This window comes from Salmo salar, chromosome ssa10 (genome assembly GCF_905237065.1).
Source record: "Salmo salar chromosome ssa10, Ssal_v3.1, whole genome shotgun sequence".
Lineage (NCBI taxonomy): Eukaryota > Metazoa > Chordata > Actinopteri > Salmoniformes > Salmonidae > Salmo > Salmo salar.
The window spans coordinates 79,901,908-79,925,522 of NC_059451.1; the positions used below are offsets into that span (position 1 = coordinate 79,901,908).

Here is a 23,615-nt window from a genome sequence, read left to right on the forward strand (position 1 = left end):
GTGTTTCCTGTGGCCTCGCTATCCTTTGGAATGCATTCTTTTGCTGAAGAATGTGCTTGTTTCTTCCTGTAATATCTTTATGGTCTCGCTCCCCCCCTGGTGCAGATATCGATGAGTGTAAGGGTCCTGATGGAGCGTGTGCAGGCCACGGCTGTATCAACCTGGTAGGATCGTTTCGTTGTGAGTGTAAGATTGGCTTCATCTTCAACAGCATCAGCCGCGTCTGCGAAGGTACGCACTGACTTGATCCTCCTAGTAGTTACATGACAGTGTAATGTCAGTTGGCGTAAGCAGGACGCCAACAGTCGTGACTGTTTATGACATCTGTCATGTGATTGTTATCACAGTAGGTCTTACGACAAAGGGTTCAAGTTAAGGGTCACCTAAGACCTGGTGGCTGTTATACAATGATATTATTTAAAAAATAAGGCACGAGGGGTTGTGATATACGGCCAATATACCACAGCTGAGGGATGTTCGTATGCACGACGCAACCCGGTGTGTCTGGATACAGCCCTTAGCCGTGGTATATTGGCCATATATCACAAACCCCTGAGGTGCCTTCTTGCTATTATAAACTGGTTACCAACGTAATTAGAGCAGTTCTCAAACCACGCAGTTTATAAAAGAATCTAATATATGCCATTTAGCAGATGCTTATATCCAAAGCGACTGACATATATATATATTTTTTACGTATTGGTGGCCTCGGGAATCGAACCCACAACCCTAGCGTTGCAAGCACCATACTCTGTCAACTGAGTCATACAAGACCAGGATACTGTCCTCTGTGCTTGGGTCTGTAGATGTGTCATACAGGACCGGGATACTGGATACAGTCATCTGTGCTTGGGTCTGTAGATGTTCAAGTTAGTGTCGTTTTCTTCTGTGTCTTAGATATCAACGAGTGCAGGCACTACCCTGGGCGCCTCTGTGCCCACAAGTGTGAGAATGTCCTGGGGTCCTACAAGTGCAGCTGCACCCAAGGCTTCAAGCTGGCCAGCGACGGCAGGAACTGTGATGGTAAGGCAGCCTTCCAAAGATAACAGAGGTGTTCAAATCTGGGCTTCTCTCATTGGCCATCTCTTGTTTTGCCTTAATGAAGTTTGTGGTCATGTCTCTTTCGCTCTCTCAAGATCATGTGCTTTTTTAAAAAGATATGTACATCAATACACTACGAAAAGCAGAACAGAGATACAAAACACTTCGTTAGCATTTGTCAGCATCTTTGTTAACACTTGTAAGGAAATAGCACCTCCTGTATGCACTGCCGGTAATACCGTATACCCCGGTATGGTACAGGAACGGTATGAAGATATGGAAATCTGGAGGCACCAAAACATCACATTTTAGAGAGTTTTTGAGATTATTCCACAAGTAAGGTGCGAAAAAACTAAAAGCAGATTTACCTAACTCAGTGGAAATGGAAGGGATCTCCAGAGTTAGCCATCCCTGAGACCGGGTCTGGTAGCTCGTACGTCTGTAGGTGAACAATGAAGTAAGGTACAGCGGAAGTTTGTGTACGAGGGCTTTATAAACAGAAAGAGTGCAATGCATCGATCTACGAGACCTCTGAGGGCCAGCCTACTTTCTGATACAGAATGCAGTGAGGTGTACTGAACTTGTCGCCCTTAATAAAGCATAGTGCGCTATGATAAACTGCGTCCAATGGCTTCAATACAGTGGCAGCTGTGTTCATATAGCCGATATCACCATAATCTATACTGTCGACTGAATGATTGGTTTTCTGTTATTTAACAAAAGGCATGCCATATTCCTATAAATAAATACCATTTTATTAACTTCTTAACTAACTCATCTATATGCTTTTTGAAAGTTAGCTTTTCATCATTCCAGATACCCAGATATTTAGAAGCGGGGACACGATCAATGTGGGCCTAGAGAAAGTTTACACTCCCTTTGCACAGTTTTCACATTTTGCTGTCTTAAAATCAAATACCAAAATTGATAAATTTTCTATCGGTGTACACAACCTAGTCCACATTGTCGAAGTGCAAGATTATTATTATTTTTTTACATTTTCCAAATTAATAACAAATACAAAACAAAGATGTCTTGATTGCATATATCTTCACACCCGAGAGTTAATACTCGGTGGAAACACTTTTGGCAGCCATTACAGTTGTGAATCATTTTGAATAAGACTACTAACTTTGCACAACTTTTAAGGCAACGTATATCCATTGTTTTTGTCAAAATTGCTCAAGCGCAATACATTTTGTTGGGAGTCATTGATGAACAACAATATTCAAACCTTGTCTCTGATTTTCAAGTAGAATTAAGTCAGGACTAAGACTGGATCACTCAGGAACACTCAACACCTATTGGAAATCCATTATGGTGTGTCTTTCGGATTAACATTTGTGTAATTATCCTGCTGAAAAATATAACTCTATCCCAGGGTTATGTATTCAGAAGACTGAGTCAGGGTTTCCTCTAACTTTTTATCTGGCCTTTTGCTTCTTTGATATTTCTTTTGATTCTGACAAAATCACCTGTCCCTGCCGGTGACGATCATACCCATAACATAATGCTGCCACCACAATACTTGAAAATACAGATCAACAACATTGCATTCACTCCACATTACTGGCCTGTGTGACAAAGAGAAAATAATGAAGTCTGTGTTAAAAAATCCACTCCAAATCATCAATGATGTTTTCGACAAGGCTGTTTAGTAATACTGCAAGACAACACAGCAAATAAATACACTTTTTGGGCCTAAATTGAAAAGTACAGGCTTGGGTCAAATCCAATACAGCAAAACATAGATTGAAACCCTGTATTTTCAAGTATTGTTGTAGCAGTATCATTTTATGGGTATGCTTGTCACCAGCAGGGACTATGGAGTTTGTCAGGATCAAAATAAATATGAAAGGAGCAAAGCCCAGATATAAAGTTAGAGGAAAACCCACCCCAGTCTTCTGAAAACCCAACCATTTGATAAAGTTGTATTTTTCAGCAGGACAATTACAAGAAAGTGTATGCCAAAGACACACCATAATGGCTTTCCAAGAGGTGTTGAGTGTTCCTGAGTGGTCCAGTCTCAATCCTGACTTATATTAGCTTGAAAATCAGAGACAAGATTTGAATATTGCTGTCCATCAATGACTCCCAACCAAATTTACTGAGCTTGTGCAATTTTGACAAAAACAATTTGTACATGTTGCCCTAAGAGTTGTGCAAAGCTGGTACAATCGCATTCAAAATGATTCACAACTATAATGGCTGCCAAACATGCTTCCACCAAGTATTAACTCTGGGGTGTGAAGACATACGCAATTAAGATATCTTAATTTCTTTATTTTTAATTCATTAGGAAAATGAGGAGTAGGTTGTGTAGATCAGTAGGAAAATAATCAAATGAATTCCGTTTTAAGGCAGCAAATGTGAAGTCTGTGTAAGGCTTGTGTGTAGACTTTCACTAGCGACTGTACATATGCATAAATCATCAGATACATTGTGTATAGATCACTAGTGCTATCTCTAACTGAGTTATATTGTTGGGTGTAGATCTAAATGAATGTGAGAGCAGCCCCTGCAGTCAAGAATGTGCCAACGTGTACGGCTCCTACCAGTGCTACTGTCGCCGTGGCTACCAGCTCAGTGACATAGATGGCATCAACTGTGAAGGTAGGAGATGCTAAAATGGTATCCGATGAGCCATAGCCTACTGTCAAACCCAATCAGGAGCCCCATTACTGAGGTATTTCTTGTCTTTACTTCCTGTACCCTTTACATCCACCATGTTTGACCTCTGATCTTTAACCTCTGACCTTTCCAGACATTGATGAGTGTGCCCTGCCCACTGGGGGTCACATCTGCTCCTACCGCTGCAACAACACCCCTGGGAGTTTCTACTGCACCTGCCCCGCCACCGGCTACACCCTGGCTCCCAACGGACGCAGCTGCCAGGGTAAGGCCTCACTCCTCAGGGGGGTGCAGGAGTCCACAGCATGGGGGTCATGGTCATACTTCAGATCAGAAGACATATTGTAACAGTGATGATTTGGGGTACATGAGTAACCTTGCCTGAGACCTGAAAATGTATGCTAGCTCCCTGAGCTAATGCCTAGGCTTTAGATTAGTGGTCTAACGCATTCAAGGTTTGAACCCAGGGTTTTATGTTTGATATAAAGGAATGTCCATTTTTGTGGTTCTGAGTTTATTTGTTTCTCTTCCTGTCCAGATGTTGATGAGTGTGTGACAGGGACACACACATGCTCTGTGACAGAGAGCTGCTTCAACGTGCAGGGTGGATTCAGATGCCTGTCATTCGAGTGTCCGCCCAACTACCGCCAAGCAGGGGAGATGTGAGTACCTACCTACCTGAGGTCTCTTTCTCAAATACTGGGGGTATATGTCTGTTTTAAGATCACATAACCATACTTGCGTCCTAAATAGTAGGCTCATTTTGGCTTTGACAACAGCTGATCAATTAGATATGGGGATGCGCTACCGAAATCAACGAATAGCGGGAAACAAAGCAATCGCGCATGATGCATTCTCAGTGTGCAAAAATTGGATGAGTTATAGTATTGAATTTTTTTAAATCGAGTATGGTTTAAATGCCAGGATGTTATACTAATTTTGACTCTTCGTCTAGTAGAATTCAATGCACTCTTTTCCACAATGCATCGGAAGAGGTGGGCTGCGAGTGATAGGCCGCAGTTCTCTTGAAGTAGCCAGACAACAAAACTAGGCTACATAATTGGGAAGATGCCGAATAGCGAAGCTTCTGCGGTGGTGTTCAAATGTAGGAAAAGTCGTTTTTGTTCTCTTTAAAATGATCATGAGTATTGCATTGTAAGCTACATCTTTGAAAACAGAAGTATTTATATTTTTTTTTAAAGTGGATTTCTGTTTCCTAATTGAACATTTGTTTTGTTCTCTTGGCCTCCGTCAGAGCTTTTAAACTAAATACTAAACCATCTTTTGCTGTCCAGCAGTTCTGGAAGGGATGGCTGCCGTTTTAGGGGCTCCTAACCAACTGTTCTATTTTGCTAGTTTTTTCGCATTCTTTGTAAGTTATTTTGTACATAATGTTGCTGCTACCATCTCTTATGACCGAAAATAGCTTCTAGATATCAGAACAGCGATTACTCACCTCGAACTGGATGAAGATTTCTTCTTTAATGAGTCCGACTCAAAGGATATACTGCTTCCCTGAGACCAGGCCCAAATCCTCGTCATTTGCGTGAAGAAAAGATGGAAATACAGAGTGTGGAGGTCGGGGTGCCTTGTGAGAATTCGTCGGCGAGTGGGTAAACCACTTCTACCATCCGTTCTATTGGAAAACGTGCAATCACTGGAAAATAAACTGGATGATCTACGATCGAGACTATCCTACCAACAGGACGCTTAGAAGAAATTGCGCTATGCCCTCAGACTAACCATCAAACAGGCAAAGCGTCAATACAGGACTAAGATGGAATCCTACTACCCCGATTCTGACGCTCGTCGGATGTGGCAGGGCTTGGAAACTATTACGGACTACAAAGGTAAACCCAGCCACTGCTTGCACAGTGACGCAAGCCTAGCAGACGAGCTGAATGCATTTTTTTTTCGCTTCGAGGCAAGCAACACTGAAGCATGCATGAGAGCACCAGCTGTTCCGGATGACTGTGTGATCACGCTCTCCGTAGCCGATGTGAGCAGGTCAACATTCACAAGGCTGCGGGGCCAGATGGATTACCAGGACATGTACTCAGAGCATGCGCGGACCAACTGGCAAGTGTCTTCACTGACATTTTCAACCTTTTCCTGACTGAGTCTGTAATACCTACATGTTTCAAGCAGATCACCATAGTCCCTGTGCCTTAGAAAGTGAAGGTAACCTGACTAAATGACTACCACCCTTAGCACTTACGTCGGTAGCCTTGAAGTGCTTTAAAAGGCTGGTCATGGCTCACATCAAGACCATCATCCCGGAAAACCTAGACCCACTCCAATTCGAATACCACCCCAACAGATCCACAGATGATGCACTCTCAATCGCACTCCACACTGCCCTTTCCCACCTGGACAAAAGGAACACCTATATGAGAATGCTGTTCATTGACTACAGCTCAGCATTCAACACCATTGTGCCCACAAAGCTCATCACTAAGCTAAGGACCCTGGGACTAAACACCTCCCTCTGCAACTCGATCCTGTACTTCTTGACGGGCGCCTCCAGGTGGTAAGGGTAGGCAACAACACATCTGCCATGCTGATCCTCAGTACTGGGGCCCCTCCTATACTCCCTGTTCATCCACAACTGCCTGGCCAAGCATGACTCCAACACAATCATTAAGTTTGCTGACAACACAACAGTGGTATGCCTGATCACCGACAGCGATGAGACAGCCTATAGGGAGGAGGTCAGAGACCTGGCCGGATGGTACCAGGACAACAACCTCTCCCTGAATGTGAGCAAGACAAAGGAGCTGATCGTGGAGTACAGGGAATGGAGGGCCGAACAGGTCCCCATTAACATCAACGGGGCTGTCGTGGAGCGGGTCGAGAGTTTCAAGTTCCTTGGTGTCCACATCACCAACAAACTATCATGGTCCAAACACACCAAGACAGTTGTGAAGAGGGCATGACAACACCTTTTCCCCCTCCGGAGGCTGAAAAGATTTTGCATGGGTCCCCAAATCCTCAAAAAGTTCTACAGCTGCACCATCGAGAGAATCCTGACCGGTTGCATCACCGCCTGGTATGGTAACTGCTCGGCATCCGACCGTACGGCGCTACAGAGGGTAGTGCGTACAGCCCAGTACATCACTGGAGCCAAACTTCCTGCCATCCCGGACCTATATACTAGCCGGTGTCAAAGGGCCCCAAAAAAATTCAAAGAATCCAGTCACCCAAGTCATAGACTGTTCTCTCTGCTACCGCAAGGCAAGCGGTACCAGAGCGCCAAGTCTAGGTCCAAAGGGCTCCATAACAGCTTCTACCCCCAAGCCATATCACTGCTGAACAATTAATCAAATGGCCACCAGGACTATTTACATATTGACACCCCCCTCCCTTTGTTTTTACACTGCTGCTACTCGCTGTTTATTATCTATTCATTATCACTTTCCCGCTACCTACATGTACAAAGTAACTCGACTAACCTGTACCCCATCACATTGACTCGGTACCAGCACCCCCTGTATATAGCCTCGTTATTGTAATTTTATTGTTACTTTTTTATTTTTTATTTTATTTAGTAAAACTCTATTTCTTGAACTGCATTATTGGTTAAGGCCTTGTAAGTTAGCATTCCACGGAAAGGTCTACACCTCTTGTATTTGACGCATGTGACAAATACAATTGCATTTTATTTTATTTCTGAATGTGTCAGTACCGGGGACTCAGGATGTGGCTGCGGTACTGATGTCATGTTAATCAGACCTTTTGATTTGAACGTCTGGATTGTTTTTTGTTTTTTTTGTAGGCTAGGCTACCTATTTAATAATTCAAGGCTTAGCAGTCATTCTGATCTCGTTCCCAATGATCAGTGCTTTAGTTTATTATGTTGCTGTCCAGCGGTTCTGAATTTGCAATGCACCCGACTGTCCACGTTTTTCGGTCCAATAAGCCTTTTGATTTGAACATATGAAACGTTTTGGGGTGTGTACGCGGCTGTTTAATTTCATTTATATGTGTTACAGGACTTTGGTTTCACTCATAAATATGTTGACATGGAACCAAATTATCGGTTTCTGTCTTCAGTCCTTTTTAGATGGGCTATATGGGCTACGGTATAGGTTAAATGTGATAGTCTGCCTATAACCAGCCTGAATAGGCCTATAACGCCATTCTTATTCTATTCAGAGCTTAGAGAAATTAATTTAACTGGAATTTAGCTATTATCAGGCTAGTTAATGCGATGCATGTCTGTTGAATTTGGAAAAATCCACCCACACTCGGCCCCGCCCCACCTACTTAGCCAGTCTGGAGCCACTACTGCGTTGTGGCCGTGTCATACTGCATACTTTTTACTAAACGGTATGTGCTAAATAGTATGTAACGATAAGTACATACACAGTTTTAATGACAGAGTAAAGTTAACTGTAATTGAAGAACATTTTACTCTGCCATATATAACATTTGGTACCAGTGTAAAAAGAGTAAAACATACTCTGGCAACCGTTATTTTTTCACAGTTGTTTATGCTGATTTTTAACGTTGATATTTAACTCTACGTCATTGCGCTTCACTTTGTACAGTATTAATTGAACATAAATATGTTACTTCTTTTAACTCTCTGCAGAGGTGTTCGGTATTCTAGAGTTAATTCTTTCGAGTAATGTTCATTCTCACAATATAATCGTAAGCATTAATTCAACTCCTGTGTCGTCAAACGCAACACTATTTGGAGGTTTACATGGTCACATTTAAGTGTGTGATATTAATGTGTCATATTAAGGTAGCTTGCAATGTGACATCCGATCTTTGTTGGTATAGATTTTAAAGGGAGGATTGTCCAGCAATTTTACATTACCCACAACTTCTTGTTTTTATTTTGTATAAATTTTTAATAATTTATTTTTTACTTCAGTTTATTTTAGTAAATGCTTTCTTAAAACTTTTTTTCTTAAAACGGCATTGTTGGTTAAGGGCTTGTAAGTAAGCATTTCACTGTAAGGTCTACACCTGTTGTATTCGGCGCATTCAGAACGCATGTCAGAGCAGGGAGGAGAGTACTGTCGTTAGAGACTTCCTACATAATGTAAACTGGAAAAGACTTCTCAGTAACAGTTGCAATAAATCCAACCACTTACAGATTGTGTTGATCAACGCCTCGAGTAATTAACCTATTTTTGACACAATTGTCTGGAACACTCAATGCTTCATGAAGCTTTGTTCTGCATCACTAGCTTTAACTCCCTGTCTCTGGTTACTGTTAATGGAGTACTCAGTCCCAATTAACTCCAGTTATCAACACTAACTCCCGGGAGCGTATCACTCTGTTCAGGGTTAAATCCAGTAGAGTGAATTTAACTCTAAAATGTTTTTACTTTGTCATTTCAACTTGACTTGATTTACTGTGTAGTATGCAGTCTAAGTATGCAGTACGTTAGTATGGCCAACGTCACAAGATCGTCAGGTAAGGAGTTCTCAGTTAAATTCTCATTGACCAAGGGGATGATTTCAGGGAACTCCTTGTTTGTCAAGAGAACACAAGCATTACTGGGCTGGCCTGGTTACACATCCAGGCTGTGGATGGGAAGGATAATTTGAAAATAAAAATATCAGAGCCAGCACGGCATGGTCGGGTCGGTGTGGATCAGGCACCAGTTATTTTATGGCCACTGCGCTATAGTGTATACACAACCTCAACCCCATCTCCAACTCGTACCTCTGTAGTGAAGCTGTGCATGCCCAATGTTGATGCACAATCAGTTAGGATTCAGTTAAAGCATGTTCTGATATATTCCGTGTTAATGCAGGCAGTTGAGTGACGAAATGTAATACTTTGCTTTGATATGTTCTTGCATGACCCTACAGGGGGCAGAGTGACACTTGCTGTTCCACAGAAACACATGAGGCTGCTGATTCTGATGTGACTTTGTCCCTTCCAACCTAGCCCCTCCCAGCTAGCAGCATGCCATGCATGGCAAATCAAACTCATACCTCTCTATTTTCTCTGTTTCTCTGTTTGTTCTGTCTGTCCGTCTTTGTCTTGTCTTGTTCTGTCCCTGGCCCTTGTCTTTCCTTACAGTCGTTGTGAACGCTTGCTTTGCAATCAGACTAGCGAGTGCCTGGCCTCGCCTCTGAGAATAACCTACTACCACCTCACCTTTCCCACCAACATCCCTGTGCCAACTAACGTCTTTCGCATGGGCCCGTCCAACACCGTGCCCGGAGACCACGTCCAGATTGCCATCGTCGGCGGCAACGAGGGCAGCTTCTTCAGCGCTCAGAGAGTACCCTCTGGTGGTGTGATGGCTGTGGTGCAGCCCATTACTGAGCCACAGGACTTTGAGCTGTCTCTGGAGATGAGACTGCTGCGTTATGGCACCACCAGCACCTACCTAGCCAAAGTCCGTGTGTTTGTTGTCCAGGAGCACCCAGTAATGCCGTTCCAGAGTAGAGAGTAGTAGCATAGCAACAAAAATAGCAAACACTGCCACGATAAGCAAACACTAACACAGCTGACGTAGACCTAAAGCCGCATAGCTGTCATTTGTCTCCTTGTTTTTGTTCCTGTTGTGTTTTTGTGATTACTGTAGCTTATTCCACGTGTTCCCCAGCAAGACAGGCCAAATGTAATGTACTCTGTTGGAGGTATGGCGTTTGAATAGCCACTAGGTGGCACTCTAAGGCAGGGTATTGAGGTAGTTGCCTGGGGATGCCTATTGATTACTGTACAGTATTGTGAATGATCATTTACATGGTGTAGACCTAATATCTTATTGTTGATTTGTTGAATAAATTGAATCAGACGTTCAATCCGGATCTATTTTCTAACACACAGTATGTTTTGTGGACAGCATCAGATATCTAATTTTGAATAGGAGAATTACATAGCTGGGGGCACTATGACCTGTAACATAAGTATGCAGTTAATATATGGGGCAAGAGTATGTGATTTGTAAAAAAGTATTTTCAGTGGCACATCTGTTTAATAGAACTGTGATATTCCAGTAGGTGATTATCAATGTTTTATATGACGTATTAGCACTGTCGAGTCATGGTTTATTTGGTGGAAGCAGTTAATTGTTGGATGTACATACTTGTAATCCGGTCTCACATCCTGCACTAGCCTATTTTAGGAATAATGTGAAATGCACAGATAAATTCTACTGCATACTGCGCCTAAAAAACCAAGCACACAGTGAATCAAATACAAGGCAGGGTAAGTGACAGGTGATGGGATGCAGTCGTGGAAGACAAGGAAATATGTCCAGCACACAGTATAAATAGACTGACGTGCCGTTAGGCCACCAGTCAGAGCCTGCCTGGGCTGTGGCTTAAAATAACTGTAAATTCATGTGTGGGTACCAGGTTCCTCCTGACCTGTCAGAGAAGTAAGGATGCACCTCTCTATTGGGGATATCCTTAAAATAAAAAAAACATGGCGGTCGGGACACAGCTACAGAACACTAGATTTTCTTCTCTACTCTGACACTGAGTTATGGGGATCTGGGTTCTGGCCGGTGGTCTGAACAATTTGTGGCGGAGCAACATCACCGCTTGGAGAATGAATGATGCCCTGCTGTATTTGTGTTGGGGCGTTATCAATGCACAGACTATAAATAATAATTACCCAGAAAACTTTGCAGCGCTTGACCAGAGGACTTCCATCCCATCCAACAGTCTGTTTTCCTTTCTGGTCTTGAAGTATTGGGGTTTTCTGTAGGGCTGGGTCTCTCCGGGCCACGTGAGCTGTAGAAAGAGATGAGAGGACGGGGATGTAAGGGCCTTCCTGTGGCACACACACACACACACACACACACACACACACACACACACACACACACACACACACACACACACACACACACACACACACACACACACACACACACACACACACACACACACACACACACACACACAGAGGACATAATTAGTACTCTTCTCCACTTGCTGTCTTGTCTTTGATGTGCGAGGGGCAGTTCACCCTGGGTCATTATAATCTCGTCAATTTACTCTGTGGCCCAGCGGAGCAGAGCATTCGCCCTGTCCTCCAGGGCCTGCTCTCTCCTCTCGTTGCTGCAGGCCGAAGTATTATAAACTTGGAGAACATTTTGTGGCTTTGGCCTGGACCAAAGCAAAACTTGGACCCAGCCGCTAATTGCTAATTACAAGCCCCTACCCAGTGGCGGCTTTACTTTTTGTCAGGGGCTTCTCCCCTCTCTCCATGTAAGGAGCCGTGCAACCCGAGCCAGGTTCTGGCCAGGGGTTGAGCTGCTGCCTATAGGTCCCACGAGGAGAGATAATGAACCACTATGTAGCTACATTATATATTATACTGGAGCAGTGGTGGACGTTCACTGGACCTATACATGTTACTCTTGGAAACCAGAGCCAAATCATGTAGGCACTGGCCAGCTACTTACAGGGTGACGTACATTGCATAAACTTCTGTTTGAAGCCCATCCACACAAGACTATATAAGCGGCATATAGGGTAGTTTGGCTGTTTAGACTCGGTTCATGGAGAAGCTGAGTTCATTGGGAAGAGCATGATACATCCTCACACTCCACCAAGCTGAGGAGATAACAGCTGACGTTGAGTTGTAGAATTTGTTTCGATATGTTTTGTAACCAGGACCTCTCTCGTCATCCCCAGGGCATTGATGATTTAAAGACGGGGCTCTGTCCCTGGTGCTTGGTGGTGAAGAAGCAGTTCCTCTCAGATTCCAGTACAGGTTCCTGGCAGCGTAGTGGCCCTGTAGTTGTAGGTATGCTGGTGGGTGGCGTTTGTTTCAGCGGGGTCTCCCCTTGAGCTGCCACTGATTAGACTGTGAAATAAACAGTCTTAAATAATGGGATGAGAGCAGCTTGGAGCGCTTGGGAGTTGTCTAGTCATGTTCTTCACAATTTAGGAGACTTTTAGAACCCCCCCGTCCCATAAATTCTCCTCAGGAGATTATCAGATACAAAGCCGGGGACACACGCTCAACAAATCCAAAATATTTTCCCGCGAGCAGGTCGTGCATCATTCTCCCATCTCCTCTTAGTATTTCATATTTCACTCCTCTTCTCTCCGCAAAAAAAACAAAACACAACCGGTGGCATCAGAAACTAAACCATCGACGTCTACCAAAGCCTCCAGCAGGCAGCTACAATCTGCCTGCTATGTGATCTTTGGCCGTCATTGTTTTATTATTCTTGCTAGCCACATTCAGTACCATTGGTTTTTTGATGTCGAACACTATACCCAGCATCCCCCGCTGTAGTCGGACAGATCGTGTTTGTGTAGCGGTCGTTTCACAGGCCCTGCTGAGTTCTTGATTGTGCGGTTGTGCTTCTCCCTTTGAAGAGGATGCCCTGTCATTGTGATCACCAGGGGAGGAACTGAAGGCGGTTGGTGCCTAAAGGCTTTTTATAGTCTCACCCCTAAAGGTCAGAGGCTGTGTGTGTGTGTGTGTTTTTCTTCTCTTAGCAGGGCGAGGGTTGAGCGCTCAGACACCATCCGCTGTGTGAAGTCGTGCCAGCCCAACGACATCGGCTGCGTCCTGGACCCCGTACACTCCGTCTCCCACACCGTCATCTCCCTGCCTACCTTCAGGGAGTTCACCAAGCCAGAAGGTAGGGGCGCAATCCCAGACACTTATTTGGATTACAGCTAACTTTCTTTTTTCATACCCAGTGGGTTTTTTTTCACTGCATGTTATATAAAAAATAAATACTTGCAAGTGTAGTCCTTTTATGTAACCTCTTGCCCAAAATCAGCCAATGCTTAAGAGTGTTGTTGACAGTGTACTTGTAATGTCGTGCACCAGACACGTCCTCCCAAACTCAGTATATATTTGAGCTGTGTTCATTCAAAGCCTGGGGATGAGGTTAATGTACTGGTAACACTATCAAGTATTGGCTAGCCGCTAGCCCAAAACCAATGACTAAGTGTCACTTAGGATGGACCTGACTGACTGACCACTGTAATCACACACAGACAAACCGAGACAAACTTAGTCCTACATGTGGTGCATGTTTCAGACAAACTCATCCTCAACTTCATGGGAAGTTAAATCCTTGTTGTTTCTCATGAGCTCCTCGTCGGGGTGTTTAGGAGTTGCAGGCCTCCAACTGAACAACAGCACTGAACACCCATTTTCCCCATCATAACCCCCTCTGCACACAATAAACCCAGAGCTCAGTCGCCTCCCATTTAATTGTCTTCCCCCGAGGAGAAGTTGGCACGAGCCTGGCCGTTTCAATCCCAGCCTGATTATGAGGGTTTAAAGCTCTGTAAAGCTCTTTTGTCTCTAATTGTTATCTTCTTCCAACAGAGATCGTTTTCCTGAGAACCATGTCGCCGGCGCACTCCTCCCCCCAACTCAGCTCTGACATTGTCTTCGACATTCTGGAGGGGAACGTCCAGAACTCCTTCGACATCGTCAAGCGTCAGGAGCATGGCATGATTGTGGGTGAGTGGAAAGAAAGAAGGAGGGAAGGTGGTTAGGAACAGATCGTGGGTGAGTGGAGCGAAGGGATGCAGCTAGCTAGGCCATACGTCGCTTGACTTGGGTATTAAGGTATAAGTAACTCCTCAAATGACTAGGCACAAATAACAATAGCAGGAGACCACTATGGGTTCTCCCTAGTCCCGAGGCCTGGACGGATGGATATTTAATTTGCTCTGAGACAACAGAAAAAATAGTGGTTTTCTGACCTAATTTCGCATTACGAAAAGGCTTCTTTTTTCTTCTTTTTTTTTAACCAAACGCATATGTGTCTCCATGTGAGAGCAGAGTGGGGAGAGAAGAAAGAGAAGCCTTGGATTGAAAAGCATGAAATTCTCCATCATAAGGATGCTCCTGTGACATAAGTACATCTGACACGCACTTCTAATAACATTTGCACTCTGGTGGCATTTGGGAGCTGTCAGCGTCTTCTGTGGCCCTTTATGTCTCCCTCTAGAGAGCTGTCCTTTGGGTTGTCCTCGGAGACCAATGAAGGACGGCTTTCTCTTCTTTCTCCACCAAACATTTGGCGTCAGTTTGTCCCACTCTTGTGGGAAAGCACCATTTAATGAACTTATTGACCGCCATGTTTTTTCCACTCCTCTTAAGCAACAAAGCCCTTCTTCTCCATGACAGATTATTGTGGCTACGATGTACAGAGATGGCCTTATACTTTTGCATATCAAGCAGTCTGGATGTGCATAATATATTTCCATGTGCGTGTGTACATGTCTATGACTAATATCAGTCCTCATACAGGCCTTGAGACAGTCATGGACACTAGCGGCAATCAAGGCTCAGATCTAAGTCTGTTTATGTAAAACAGAGAGGAGAGGAGCCCTAATGGGCGTGACTGCATGTGGAGCCTCTGTAGTTTAGGAGCCCATCCCTCTACTGTGGCCTCCACTGGTCTGGTGAAGATCCAGCGCTGCTCACTGTCTCTGGGGGAGATGAACCGAAGCCTGGCCCCAAGAGGACGGGGGTGTACCGGTGACACATAGTTTGGCCTTCTTGGATGTTTTGGCTCTGCGATGGGAGGATGGAGGGATGGGGACAGTGGGAGAGAGAGAGAGTGAGAGATACACACTGTGCTGATGGATGAAGGGATGGCCTGACACTACATACATCTGTCTCTTCCCAGAACTGAGCAGGGAAAAAATGGAGAGAGTGTGCCAAGCAGTCATCAGCTCATAGGCTATGGGCGCACGCAAGGTCTCACATTGCACACATACATATGTGTATAGTCACACAGACACACAGGTGCCCACACACAAGCGTACAGAAATATTACTCTAACATACCACGCAATAGAGTACAGATACCGTCTATTGAGTTCAGTGGTTATCGTGTCATTGCTTTTGGGGGTATAAATGAACTATCCTTTGGTATTTGGAACTTACTTCACCACTCCTCAGAAGTTAAACTGGGTGCATTTATGCGAGAGAGTGTGTGTGTGTTGTGTGTGTGTGTGTGTGTGTGTGTGTGTGTGTGTGTGTGTGTGTGTGTGTGTGTGTGTGTGTGTGTGTGTGTGTGTGTGTGTGTGTGTGTGTGTGTGTGTATGTATGTGCGTGCGTGCCCAATGTGTGCAGAAGTAATCCTAGGCCCTGTGATTCATGTGGTTAAATGTATTGTTCCATTTCCCCCACTAGCCCTCAGTGTCTCGCAGAACATTAGAGTTCTCTAACTGACTACCACATGAAAGGCCTCGCTGCCCTGTTTGTGAGGAGCCACTTCTCTCCCAAACCCTAGGATGCTTATTTGATGCAGCTCTCACATGTTAGCCTTAGTCGGCCATGTTGACGTGCTTTGCTGACAAAGGCTTCGGTCAGTGACTGTCTGCTTTGAAGTGTCCGTGTCCATGATTAGCTACAGAGTTTGGTTTATTCAGCTCAGTGGTGGTGCTCTGCTCTGGTTCGTTTGGCTACTGACTGTGGCTTAGCTCTGTAGCTAGCTGACGTGTAAACTATTTGTACGAGTTGCGTATAAATCTACTTTGTGAGTGAGAGGAAAGTCCTCCTTTGTATTCACCAATAGCGCTTTTATTAGACTGACCACTTTGACCAGGGTAAACCATTTAAGTTTGGTACACTGCTACTTTGGGAGAATGATTCTGAGTTGGGGCTCTGTTTCACACACTGACGCACAGTTTCACCCACACACACACACACGCACATACACTGGCTATGCAGAGAGCCGCACCACTCTTCTCTAGTCATCCGTCAGTGTCATAGGAGAGGTTTTCCCAGCTCTGTCACGTCTGGGTGACAGTCTTGACAGCCAGCCGCATCTGTGCAAACACAACAACCCCCCCAACGCTCGGAAAACATGATCATGACCAATAAAACACTCACCGAATCCAATGTCCTGGAGCCCAGTGACTAGCCCAGCACCACGTACTGCCACGACCACACAACGGTTGTGGCAGTACGTGGTGTCTTACGCCACTACAGGTAGAGATAAAGTAGATCCGGCTTGATGGTATGTCATGACTGGGGCATCATCACTGGCAAATCAGATGACGCATATTCGGAAAGACAAACAGTGAAGGAAGAGGTATGCATTACCTAGACGATCTTGCACTATCCCACGTGCACTTCTGATTTGGGCAGATTGAGGATGACGTCTGTTTGAAGGGACGTGATAGGATGATTGATTCTGGCAGCCAGCAGGTGGACTGCAGAGCTACTCCATTTAAAAACAAGGGTTTTGCGGTTCTGTGGTCTGCAGCACAGGGAGCAGGTGGTGGTCCAGAATCAGGGTCTTTCCTCTGCTGCAGCTTGTGGTGATGGTAGTGATGTGTGTGCCCGTGTGTGTGTGTGTGTGTGTGTGTGTGTGTGTGTGTGTGTGTGTGTGTGTGTGTGTGTGTGTGTGTGTGTGTGTGTGGTGGGCTACAGATTGATGGTGGTCTCGCCAATCGTCTTCCATGGTGTTGGTGGTTCCCCCTGTTTGACTTCCTCTCCCAGGCCATGCTTTCCCAGTGGGACTAATATTGTTTTAACACCACTCCCAGTGAACGCATGGTGTGGATGGACTGAGCTCACGTCATGCTCATGTTAGCAGGCAAAGGTAGCAATGGCTTGGCTGGTGATGGTACTGAGGGTAGGAATGAAGATGAGAATAGGGGTGGGGCTGGGCTGGGCTGGAGCAGCAACATGTGAACTATATTAGAGACAATAGAGGGTGGGAGTAGCATACAGATTCTCCACAGAAGGGTTCAAAGCTTTCCTTCTGGCCACCGTGAGCGGGGAAGTGAGCAAACCATCGCAGGGTAGTTCCTAAACATCATCCTTTGGTGACGCTAGTATCTTCCGACAGTAAGTCAAAACCACCAACAATGATCCATATAAAGCTTCCCTGGACTGGCCAGAGAGCCCAGAAGTCACAGCCTGATTCCAACCATTGTAGAGAGCAGGTAGAAAAATGCTTGTGGTTCAATTCTTCCCAAACAATTTGGAATGCCTATTTTTGTATGTTATTGGCATGGAGATGGCGGGCTGTGAAGGGAACCATGGAGTAAGCAACCTGTCTGTGTCTGGCCAAGTAGCCTGCTATATGTACCCATGGGTCAGGATGTCAATGGAGTCTTCCACAGTAGCTGGTGTAATTTGGGTGTGGTGTGTCAAATATTAGCAGAGTGTTACTGTGGAAGAGTGGGGCTTGAGGCTTAAGTCTAGGAATGTGTCTGAAATGGCACCTTATACTGTATAGTGCACTAGGGTGATTCCTCATGAAACTAGAACAAAAAAAGACCATGATTTTCTGAATTTTCACAAAGTCCTTTGGAGGAAGGTTTGTTCACATTTATTTGACATCTGTATCTTAAAACATAATTGAGAAATAGTTAATTGAAGTTTGAATATTTGTGACATTTTGGCCTTACCCAGGCCTGCTTTAAAACTCCATAATGTTTCATCGGTAGATACACAAAGCTGCTGGTGTCATATGACACTTTAGCGCTTGCTATGTAATATGAGTATTATTTTTATTTCAACCACACATTTCTTACGTACATTTATGGATATTGAAAAACATAAACATGAATATTGAAAATATACCATTTCAGATTTGGCAAATTTTTCAATATAGTGTTTGAAATAAATATAATCTACATGTATATCAAAGTTCCAGAGAAATTGGCATAATAGGCAATGTAACCAATCACAGCTCTCCTTTTTATTTGTATCATTGCACATCCATCATCAAGCATTTTGAATCCATTTTCACATTCACTCTGTTGGTAATGGATCATATTCCCATAGAGTATATAGAAAAATTGGCCAAATAAAATGTTTTCAATATTCATGTTTCTATTTTTCAATATTCATAGATGTATGTAAGATTTTTATTGAAATTGAAATACTACTCATATTACAGAACAAGCAGAAAAGCTTTATCTGACACTAACAATTGCTTTTTTAGCACCTACAGATGAAACATTATGGAGTCTTAAAGGAGGCCTGGGTAAGACCAAAATGTCACAAATATTCCAAAACCAATTAATTATTTGTCAATTATGCTTTAAGATATACATGTCAACAATACTTCCTCCAAAGAACCCTTCTAAGGATACAATTCCCCCAAAATCATGATCTTTTTTTGTTCTTCTAGTTTCAATAGGTTGCCATTTCAGGCGCAATCTAGTTCATGTGTTGTCTTTGTGTGGTTCGTGTGGAGCTGACGACAGAACTGTGAAGGGTAGGGTGATAAGCAGAGAGCGGGAAAGGAGAGCAAGAGAAAGAGGGAGATAAAGAGAAAGAGAGAGTGAATGAGAGAGAAAGAGAGAGAGGCTGTCTGTCAGGGGATGATCATGAATCATGACATGGCATCAGCAGGCCCCACCATAGCGGGCCAAGCCCATGAAGAATCCCTGCCTGCTTGCCTGCCTGTCACTGAGGGGATTAGTACAGCTAATCAAAACAGTGTCTTCTCCACCCGACAACCTCACAGCACAGCCAAACACACAACGCCTTCTCTTCCCCGGGTTGGTCTACACTGATGCTAGATATTGTCACACACACATTTGCCCACAGAATGTATGTAAGCTTGCATGTAATATTGCACTCTTCTGCATACGCCTGCACATACAGTATGCCTACACACATCCTCACACACATACTGTACCCACACACATTGAGACACCATGGATTCTTACTGTAAGTGTATTACAATAATTTGCCAGACATAGCTAACTAAGTACTTGTCTCCCTCTCCTCTGCGCTCCACTTGATTTGTATACAGTTGTTCATCATCACTCCCTACTAGTATCTCCATAGCCATGCAGCTGTTTATTTCAGCTTTATTTTGATTATTTATATTTGACTAATTTATTACCACTTTATGTCAATGGAGGCTCCTCAGAGGAGGAAGGGGAAGACCACCATCCTCAGTGAATTTCATAAAAATTGAAATTGTAAAACATTTAAAAAGTTATCATTTTTTTGATAAAGCTAAATATAAATATGTATATAAATACTAAATATAATGACGTCACCAAATAATTGATTAAAACACACTATTTTGCAAAGAAGGTCGACAGTAGCCTCAACAGAAATTGATGATAAAATGATTGTGGGGGCTGTCTTGTTAGACTTCAGTGCAGCTTTTGACATTATCGATTATAGTCTGCTGCTGGAAAAACGTATGTGTTATGGCTTTACACCTTCTGCAATAATGTGGATAAAGAGTGACTTGTCTAACAGAACACAGAGAGTGTTCTTTAATGGAAGCCTCTCAAATATAATCCAGTTAGAATCAGGAATTCCCCAGGGTAGCTGTTTAGGCCCCTTGATTTTTTCAATTTTTACTAACGACATGCCACTGACTTTGAGTAAAGCCAGAGTGTCTATGTATGCGGATGACTCAACACTATACACGTCAGCTACTACAGCGACTGAAATCATTGCAAAACTCAAAAAAGAGCTGCAGTTAATTTCAGAGTGGGTGGCAAGCAATAAGTTAGCCCTAAATATTTCTAAAACTTAAAGCATTGTATTTGGAACAAAACACTCACTAAACACTAAACCTCAACTAAATCTTGTAATAATAATGTGGAAATTGAGCAAGTTGAGATGACTAAACTGCTTGGAGTAACCCTAGATTGTAAACTGTCATGGTCAAAACATATTGATGCAGTAGTAGCTAAGATGGGGAGAAGTCTGTCTATAATAAAGCGATGCTCTGCCTTCTTAACAACACTATCAACAAAGCAGGTCCTACAGGCCCTAGTTTTGTTGCACCTTGACTACTGTTCAGTCGTGTGGTCAGGTGCTACAAAAAAGGACTTCAGAAAATTGCAATTGGCTCAGGGCAAGGCAGCATGGCTGGCCCTTGGATGTACACAGAGAGCTGATATTAATAACATGCATGTCAATCTCTCCTGGCTGAAAGTGGAGGAGAGATTGACTTCATCACTACTTTTATCTGTGAGAGGCATTGACATGCTGAATGCACCAAGCTGTCTGTCTAAACTACTGGCACACAGCTCGGACACCCATGCATACCCCACAAGACATGCCACAAGAGGTCTCTTTACAGTCCCCAAGTCTAGAACAGACTATGGGAGGCACACAGTACTACATAGAGCCATGACTACATGGAACTCTATTCCACATCAAGTAAGTGACGCAAGCAGTAAAATTAGATTTAAAAAACAGATTAAAAAAACACCTTATGGAACAGCGGGGACTGTGAAGCAACACAAATATTGGCACACACACACACACACACACACACACACACACACACACACACACACACACACACACACACACACACACACACACACACACACACACACACACACACACACATACACATGGATTTAGTACAATAGTTATGTGGTAGTGGTAGAGTAGGGGCCTGAGGGCACACAGTATGTTGTAAAATCTGTGAATGTATTGTAATGTTTTTTAAAATGGTATAAATTGCCTTAATTTTGTTGGACCCCAGGAAGAGTAGCTGCTGCTTTGCCAGCAGCTAATGGGGATCCATAATAAATGCATATACAAACAGCACTCTGTAGGGTAGCACCATGGTGTAGCCGGAGGACAGCTAGCTTCCATCCTCCTCTGGGTACATTGACTTCAATACAAAACCTAGGAGTCTCATGGTTCTTGCCGCCTTCTATAGACTTACACAACTTCCAAAGGACACCCTCCAGCCTATGAGAACTATTGCAGTATGAACAGACGTTGTCCACCCAATAAAATGATCAGAGAATGTATCTAGTATTGAAAGCATAAGCTACGGATATCTAGCACTGCAGTGTATAAAATGTTGTTGACTCAAAGAGAGAGAAAGACTCAAAGAGAGAGAAAGACAATAGTTTTGAACAAATTAATTTCTTCCAAAATGAAGGAGAAGCAAAAGAGAAATAGTGAGAGAGATCTCCTAATTTTTTTCACTTCTAGTTACACTTACTTAGCTAGCAAATACAGCTAGCTAGTTTAGCCTACTCAAACACCCTGCTCAAACTGAGGGATGCTATGTTAGTTAGCTGGCTATGAATTTCCAATACAACACTGGAACTTTTCCAAGTCAAGGTAAGCTTTTGGTATTACTAATTTATTGCCACAGGGGCCCGCCGGTGTGACTGCTTACTGACTGTACACTGTAATGTTACTGCATGATTGTAGCGGGTTTAGTAACGCATTAGTTCTATTAGTTATGCTGACTATGATGTTACATTAGCTAATATGGTGAGAAAGATGTTGGCTGTGTGTATCAGTTTGGCTTGGAAATGTTTTTTCCCCTGGTCACATATAGCTGATGTGTTGTGCATTGAAGTCAACAAGCGAAGGGAAGAGGTGAGAGGAGGAGAGTGCATAGATGCGAGAAGGAATACAATGTGGCTGCTATGAAAGTGAACTGTGTTTACGTGTGATCATGGGTGTATTCATTCCGCAAATTCTGTTGAAAAACATTTCTTAAACGGAAGCAAATGGAACAAAACGGGGATTAACATACCTTAATTTGTCCAAAAGAAACTCTCGTTTGCAAATGTTGGACTAATGATTACACCCTATATCAGCTAGATGCAGGCAAGAGTGTGCTAGGCGGTATTGAATGTCACATATTTGTCTCTCGACCTGTCTGCACCTACGTTGTAAACTTTCATTCATAGGCTAGGTTGTAGCAACCTCAGGATGGGTATAGAGAACATTTGAATATTATGTAGTAGCCTAAACCTATCGCTGTTACATTGAACTGGGTGAATGGAATATGAATGAGAGTCATCCAGTATGCTGTTATAGAGGCCATATATAAGGCCAGTCTCATGAAAAACAATCATCCTCCCTCATCTTAAATGGCACCAACTGCCACTGCTTTATGTATATATTTTTGACCAATACAGATAATGTAATGAAAGGTATCCGGGCATACTGCATACTGTATCTGTTTATCAAATATGGATCCAAAAGACATTCACCAGGAAATGCGCATGTTGAGAAATCAATGTTTCCAGGAAGTCCACCAAATCCAGCATCAACTTCTGTTGTAGGTTTTAATGCCATGTTTCTAGATATAGAGTGCTTTTGTCTAATCTGTCCTATGATCCTCAGCGGTAGTTTAGGTTACTGTACAAGGTCACTTTTACTACGATGTGAAGGTCACAAAGATAATGTGACTATATGTTACTATATCATCAATGCTACTCATCCATTAAACCACTGAAAATAGAAAGTCCAAGAAAAGCAGCAACTTTTTCCTTCCAGCTACTGTAGCTACTTTCTCAATGATGTCACAAACAGTGGAGCATGATTGCATGCATCCAATGGTTCATTTGATCTGTAACTGTGACTCACTGCTAAATGACCTTGAAATACCAAACCACACGAGCTGGCCTTTCAGACTGGGGGTGTTCAGTGCTCACGTCTCCTTTGGAGTGGTCAAGGGACTGTTTAGACAGCCTGGCTGGACTGCCCAACCGTCGGTCAGTTGGTTGTGATCAGGAGCTATACCAAACACACAAGAAAGGCCAGTCAGGCCCGTGCCCTATGGTCCGGTCCCCAAGGGGTTTCATGCTAATCCTATGCCTCTCTCAGAGCGGACTGGGCCTGGGCCGTAGCGTGCTCTGCCTGGCCTTTGTCCAATGGTTTTACAGCACTGAGTATGCATCGCACCACGGCCAGCGTGTCATTATACAATACTGTGGTGAGGCGGACGCATATTTTTCATTTGTTTCTGGTGTTAAACCCGTTCATTTTGGATTTTGTCATACACTTCCTCGCCGAGTTGTAGAAACCAGAAAACCCCGAAATTGTACTGTTTACATGTAACCCTTTAATATTGTATCCCTCGCAGCCTCCTGACATTTGCTTCACTTTGTTTTGTGGCAGTGTCTCCTCTGCTACCATGTAATTAACACTTAAAATACCAGGCCTCGCTACCCCCTTACTACGCCAATGAGCAGCCATTTTGACTGCAACATTCTAACTGTCTAATAAGTACATTTCACATATCCTATCAGAAAAAGTATCCTTTG

At 43.6% G+C, this 23,615-nt stretch overlaps 1 protein-coding gene across 2 annotated transcripts in view; it reads left to right on the plus strand.

Annotated features, from left to right (window-relative positions):
- Window positions 1–23,615, plus strand: part of LOC100195293 (fibulin 1) — a 51,863-nt gene that overhangs the window by 18,637 nt on the left and 9,611 nt on the right. Inside the window, 7 exon segments of one of the 2 annotated variants that reach the window (NM_001140322.1) lie at window positions 106–231; window positions 898–1,023; window positions 3,535–3,654; window positions 3,806–3,937; window positions 4,211–4,334; window positions 13,111–13,256; window positions 13,958–14,095. In NM_001140322.1, the coding sequence (NP_001133794.1) occupies window positions 106–231; window positions 898–1,023; window positions 3,535–3,654; window positions 3,806–3,937; window positions 4,211–4,334; window positions 13,111–13,256; window positions 13,958–14,095 (912 nt within the window). 2 annotated transcript variants of the gene reach the window in all.